The sequence below is a fragment of the Rattus norvegicus genome, chromosome 2 (genome assembly GCF_021556685.1).
Source record: "Rattus norvegicus strain SHRSP/BbbUtx chromosome 2, alternate assembly SHRSP_T2T, whole genome shotgun sequence".
In the NCBI taxonomy this organism is placed as follows: domain Eukaryota; kingdom Metazoa; phylum Chordata; class Mammalia; order Rodentia; family Muridae; genus Rattus; species Rattus norvegicus.
Window position 1 is genome coordinate 146571769 of NC_141535.1, and position 6727 is coordinate 146578495.

The following is a 6727-nucleotide window of genomic DNA, read 5'->3' on the forward strand; positions in this document are numbered from 1 at the left end:
CTCTCTCTCTCTCTCCTGCTCCCTGCACTCGAGACCCAGCAGAGCACCGAGGAGAGCTGCCGACTTCATGGACTGCGAGCGGGGTGAAGGGTAGCTCCAGGGTCCGCGGCCAAGAGCTCTCCCAAGGCTGAGTGCGGGCTGAGAATGCGGCCGGAAGAAGAGTCGCGGCGTCCCCGGTGACGGTCCGGAGTTGCAAGGTAGGGAGTAGGCAGATGGCCAGGCAAAGTTGATCGGAGCGAGGAGGTGGTTGGCCTGCGCCCTTCGGCCGCTGAGAACCGCGGAGCTACTTGGACTTGACCCTACTGCGCCCCAGGCGCTTTGAGCAGCGCCTATCTGTCGCCCTGCGCGGGAGCGCACTTGCAAACTTGGTGGAGGTGCCCTGCGCGTCCTGTTGTGTAACCTCCGTGCCGCCAGCTGGACCGGGAAGTTGCCCGCCCGTCCTTCAGCTTGGATCGGTCGCAGCCCCGGGCGAATTTCATGGCCCGCGACAAACGCGCGGCCAGAGCCGGTGTGGGCGAGCCCCCGCGCGCTCCGACCCGTAGGGAACTCCCGCACGCGGTCCCAGCCCCTGGCCCGCGCCTCCGATGCGCGCTGAGCCTCTCGCCGCAGCTGCCCTCTCGTCGCGGTCTGTCCTTTCGAGTAGCTGCCTGAGTTGGAAAGAAGAGGATGACCGAGGTGCCTTGGTCGGCTGTCCCCAACGGGACAGATGCTGCCTTCCTGGCTGGCCTGGGCTCCCTTTGGGGAAACAGTACAATCGCCTCGACTGCAGCAGTTTCCTCTTCATTCCGATGTGCCCTGATCAAGACCGGCTTCCAGTTCTACTACCTGCCTGCGGTCTACATCTTAGTGTTCATCATAGGCTTCCTTGGCAACAGCGTGGCAATCTGGATGTTTGTTTTCCACATGAAGCCTTGGAGCGGCATCTCGGTGTACATGTTCAATTTGGCTCTGGCCGACTTTTTGTATGTGCTCACCCTACCAGCTCTCATCTTCTACTACTTCAACAAGACTGACTGGATCTTCGGGGATGTTATGTGCAAGCTGCAGAGGTTCATCTTCCATGTAAACCTCTATGGCAGCATCTTGTTCCTCACCTGCATCAGTGCACACAGGTACAGTGGCGTGGTGTACCCTCTCAAGTCTCTGGGCAGGCTCAAGAAGAAGAATGCCATTTATGTCAGTGTGCTGGTATGGCTCATTGTGGTGGTGGCCATCTCCCCCATTCTCTTCTACTCTGGCACTGGGATTCGGAAAAACAAAACTGTCACCTGCTACGACTCCACGTCAGATGAGTACCTGCGAAGTTATTTCATCTACAGTATGTGCACGACTGTGGCCATGTTCTGCATCCCCCTGGTGCTGATCTTGGGCTGTTATGGATTAATTGTTAGAGCTTTGATCTACAAAGATCTGGACAACTCTCCTCTCCGGAGGAAATCCATTTACCTGGTGATAATTGTCCTGACGGTGTTTGCTGTGTCTTACATCCCTTTCCATGTGATGAAAACGATGAATTTGAGGGCACGGCTGGATTTCCAGACCCCAGAAATGTGTGATTTCAACGACAGGGTTTATGCCACCTATCAGGTAACAAGAGGTCTAGCAAGTCTCAACAGCTGTGTGGACCCCATTCTTTATTTCTTGGCTGGAGATACATTCAGAAGGAGACTGTCCCGAGCCACCAGGAAAGCTTCCAGGAGGAGTGAGGCCAATTTACAATCCAAGAGTGAAGAAATGACTCTCAACATTTTGTCTGAGTTCAAGCAGAACGGAGACACAAGTTTGTGAAGGCAGGAGATCCAAGCTCCTCAGTTTGTAACATGGTAGGATCCTCATAGAGATGCTTTTCTTCCTAAGTTACTAGCAATGTTAGAGAACACTCCAAACAAGAAAGACCTGAGTCAAAAAAAAAAAAGGAAAAAAAAAGCATCCACTTGATGCACACATCCACATTTATTATTCTTTCCTGTAAGCTCCTTTCTTACTGACTAGAAGTATGAGTAATGAAAGAGGGCTACTAGATAAACACTTCCCCTTCCTCCGTTTCAATTCACAGGCTTTTTCTGTTTAAAGTGTGTGTGTGTGTGTGTGTGTGTGTGTGTGTGTGTGTGTGTGTGTGTAGCAGAGCATTTTTGATATTAAAAATATCTCCAAGAAAATTGGCCACCTGGAACTTGAATCTGTGATTGGTTCAGCCTGCATTGCTATGCATAATTCATGACCCAAACAAACTACAAATCTATACTTTGAAAACCAATTTGGCATAGTATAATGACACACTGGTCAGTCCACTGAGTACTGAGCAGATGCCTGAGGTACACGTCTTTCAGTTCCTCAGAAGCATACATGGTGGCTGATAATATCTTTGGGGAATTGAATAGAAAAGGAAAATCAATGGGCTTTTATGTGAAGACAATGAACATTTCCAGTTATTTCTGGAAAACTGATTAGAAAGCATCACTTTTTAAATGTTTGGTGGTAGGAGGCTGCGGATATTATATTATTGGCAAGGTACCCTCAAAATCATTGAAGTGCATGTGTTTTCCTGATAAATACTGTGGACTGTTAGGCTTCCTGGGATAAAGAGTTCTCACTTGCACCACTGCTGTGCAGTGTCTTAGGACTCTGTGTTCCAAGACAACTGCTCCCTCACATCTGTGAAAACAATTTTGAGAAATCCCAGTTAAACTTCGGACTAAAGGGTGAAGGCAGCAGTGGAACCCTCAGTAGATTGTGGGGTGGAGGGCGGGACAGCAGACGCCTTGGTTGACAGCTGCTTTCTGCAGCTGGAGCTGAGGAGAAGAGTTCAAAAAGAAGGATGTAAAACTAAAAAATAACGGGAGGGTTCTTTCTGTCTCCTCCGAGGTCTTGAAAACATTAAATGCAGAATGAAAGGGGATACAAGAAAATCACGTAGGTGTGCCAAAATCATGGAAAGCTGTTATCTTACAACAAGTTGTAACCTTTGGATGACTGTTTGAATGAAAAACATTTGCAAAGAGAAAATAAAGGAAATTAAAATTTAAGTGCTTGAGGCATGGTGAAACTGAGGAGAGGTCCATTACAAGTGTTCATCAGGACATTCATAATAAAGAGACAGCAGTGCCTTCTCTCCTAGATAGTAATGAATTAGTTACAAAGTATATCCAATTTTAAAAACAATTCCCAACGAATAGTGAATTGCTACATTTATAGCCATTGAAATGGTCAAATTTAATTTAATTAAAATAGTGAAGAACTAAAGAGTGCAAATAAAGAAGTCTGATGTCCAAGGAATTATAGCGGTGAAAGCTAGTCTTCACTCGGCCACCTTCTGAGTTTCTATGTGATGGTAGACACTGCTTTTTAGTACTCTCTGAGGAAAGAACCTTTATGCCTAGTTGGATAAATAACATAAGATTCAGTCAGGATTTGATGTCATTTGTTATACACCCAAGTGACTAGGAATCTGGGAGATCTTTGGAGTGTTTCCATTTGCCCAATGTCTTATTACTCAGGTCCATGAAGGAAAGTTGCATTTAGCTTTCCTATATAGTGATTCTTCTACAGATTCAATCATAACATACAGAGGTAAAGTAGCCAACTAAAGAAGACTTTTACTGTGTCTCCTGCTTTTGAGGTTTTCCAAGTTGTCAAGTGGTAAGACTAATGCAACATTTCCTGTTTCAGAATCCTACAGACAAAATCTAAAATACAACCTTATTATGTTGACACTTCAAATATGTTCAGTGGCTCAAAAGTAATTTTGTTAAACTGACCCAAATGAAAATTTCAGAAACCCAGGGCTCAGTTCTCCATATGTCTATATCATTTCCTCATTATTTAATACAGTTTTCTCATTCTGAGGCTTAGGAGAGCAGCCTGATCTTGAATATGTGTTAAATGCACTGTTTCAACTTCCAGAAAATGTTCTTTCGGTTAGTACTTGGGTAGAGGACCAAAGTACCCTTCTGCTCCTTGTCATGTTCCTCATTCTGGGGATTGGCCCTGGGGCCTTGTAGATACTAGGCAAGAGTTCAACCACTGAGCTACTGCTGCAGCCCCTAAAGTGTTCTTTCTTAGCTTACTGCATCATTAAATAGTGATATGTCACAATAGTAACACGACTGACTGTGCCAACTTCTTCCAGGTCACAAGAAGTCCCTGAGATGACCTGATGCACAGGTCAAGAAGAAGCAACATTCTATTGGCCAAAAGACCAGTTTGTGCCACATGAGTAGGTGTTTTCATATAATGACAGTTATGTTGACATTTTGTTGAAAGACACCTGAAACTGTAAGATGTAGCAAGTGACTCTTCACACTACAAAGATGTCTTCATTCCAAGCTCAAGGGTTTGTTTTCCTTGTTGCTATCTGCTGTTTATTCCTTACAAAGTACTGTCTCGGACTCTTTGATGGTTGCTTTGAACCTGTATTGAACGGAAATGATAAATTAAGAAGAAACTTAGCACACAAGACAGAATTCAAAATTAAAACCGTGATGTGACCACTGAGAAGACATTTGGAAGCCCATTCTTCATGAACAGAAAAAGGCGACAGGACACCAACTGTTGATGCCATAGGTGCTGTGGTAAGTCTTGAAAAGCAGTGAGAACTGTTTGGAATCTGCTTCTGTGCTTCCTAGGACTCTCCAGTCTAGTCCTTGGAGAAAGTTCTCAATCTCCACCGACTGTGGAACGGACAAGTTGAAACCTGTAAATCTCTGCTCACCCAACCAGGACACTAACCCATCTTGATATGACAAATATCAGTACTCAGTAGCAACTAGAATTCAATTAGTGACAGGACGTAGACAGTGTGATACTAGTAAATGTGTATTGAAGCTTTTCTTCCATTGGTCGAATGTAATTATTGAAATAGTATTTATTGAAGAGGTTTATGGGCCTTCAGATGTACAGATTGTAAAACTTCCTTGAAGATACAACATACTGGTGTAAACTCTATTTATTGCAGTGCATAATGTTCAAATGTCACATGTATATTTTACAGTAATATATAAGGCTAGATAAAAATGAGAATTATATTTAAGAGTTTTTTTTCCAGATATTAGTATCTTTGAACCTTTAGGACCAGTTTGTATTTGAATCTGAAAAGATGAAAATGTGTTTTCTAACAAGGGTTTTAATTTTCCCTAGATTTGAATTTGCATGCTTTCCTTTTGTGTGGGTTTATTGCTACCCAGATATGATTTGGTGTTAGACCATGGTAAGATTTATAACAAGCATAGGATATTTTAGACAGGTTATGTATTATGTACATTATATATGTTTATACAATAGAAAGTTTGTGTTGTCTTTTCAGAAAGTTTAGAGTATTGCCCTAACTATGATCGCAGCTTCCACTGCCAAAGGCTAATGGCTTATCTCCTATTCAAAATTGATTTAGATGTCTAGTGGGTTGGGTAGTGTAGATACAATGTGAGAATGTAAAAGACAATCTTTAGTGATGCAGGGTGATAAAGATGCAGCTGATAGTTTTCTGCCAGATCTTGAAGCTTTACAATGTATTTTTTTCTTAAGGCCACATAGTACAATCTTCTTTGAGGTGGGTTTATTTTTAAGTAACACTAACAACAAATTGAGCATTGCTATTAATTTTAATCTGTTTTCTTGAGGTTGGTAACTTTAATACCAACATTTCAAGTGATAACCATGTCATTTGGCTGCTAAATTCTGTCATTTTAAAAAATGAAGGTGAATTTATGTTTCATATCAAAATTTGTACATTTGAGTTATGTTGTTTTAGCGATTTTGCAAGAAAAAGTTTATTTTTATAATAATTGTGATTTTTATGCAGATGATTGAAGCAGATTTCTTTGTGGTTAACAGTGCTATTGAGTTAGGTATGGAACAGTGTTACTTTGGCACTTTGAGCCTTCTCAGGTTTATCTCGTCAGTGGTAGCTTAACAAACTCTGGATTGATTGAATATAATTGTCTTTGTATTAAAAAGAGGTTCATGGCCCATAAAAGCACAGTATTGCTTGACTGTAGGGAGCTGCAGAATCGCCCATGTTTCTGACTTTGCTCGCTCGTGTGTGTGTGTGTGTGTGTGTGTGTGTGTGTGTGTGTGTGTGCGCGCGCGCGCGCGTGTCCTAGGCATGGCAGCCAACCTTATATCTGCTATTTATAATAACAGCAGAGCTTCATAAATTGTGGTCATTAGAAGTGTACTTTGCATAGAAAATTAAAACAGAAAGATTCAATAAAGCTATGAAACATGGTGATGGTGTCTGTATTATTAAACAGTTCTTGCTCAAACATTTCCTCACATTTCAACATACACTACAAGCCACATTGTTTGAATTTGAGCAATCTCTTAAACTGACAATTGCGCTATAACATTTTATGGTAAAGAGAGAATCTTGAGGCAAAATAATCCCTAACACTGTTCTTATTTGATGTTTAATCACAAACGAGGATATATTCTGTTCTTTCTTTTGTTCTTTTCTTTGACACAGGGTTTCTCTGTGTAACAGCGTTGGCAATCTTAGAACTCACTTTGTAGACCAGGCTAGCCTGGGATTTACAGAGATTTGCATGCCTCTGCCTATCCATGGAAGTAATTATACTAACATTCTTTTGTAATTTGTTTTTTAGTTTGCATTACCTTTGCCTCCTAAGTGTGAGATATGATATGTCTAAGTAATTACTGGTAATAAAGTTTATCTCAGTAGAAAGGCAAACCTGCAATGTTCCTGTACTGGGTTTCCTGGCATCTACAGAAG

At 42.2% G+C, this 6727-nt stretch overlaps 1 protein-coding gene across 1 annotated transcript; it reads left to right on the forward strand.

Annotated features, from left to right (window-relative positions):
* The first annotated feature begins 26 nt into the window (after positions 1 to 26).
* On the forward strand, positions 27 to 6222 carry P2ry1 (purinergic receptor P2Y1). Its single transcript, NM_012800.3, is given in 2 exon segments — positions 27 to 1823; positions 4130 to 6222. A coding segment is annotated over 1 exon segment (1122 nt). The 5' UTR covers positions 27 to 666; the 3' UTR covers positions 1789 to 1823; positions 4130 to 6222.
* Positions 6223 to 6727: the final 505 nt, after the last annotated feature.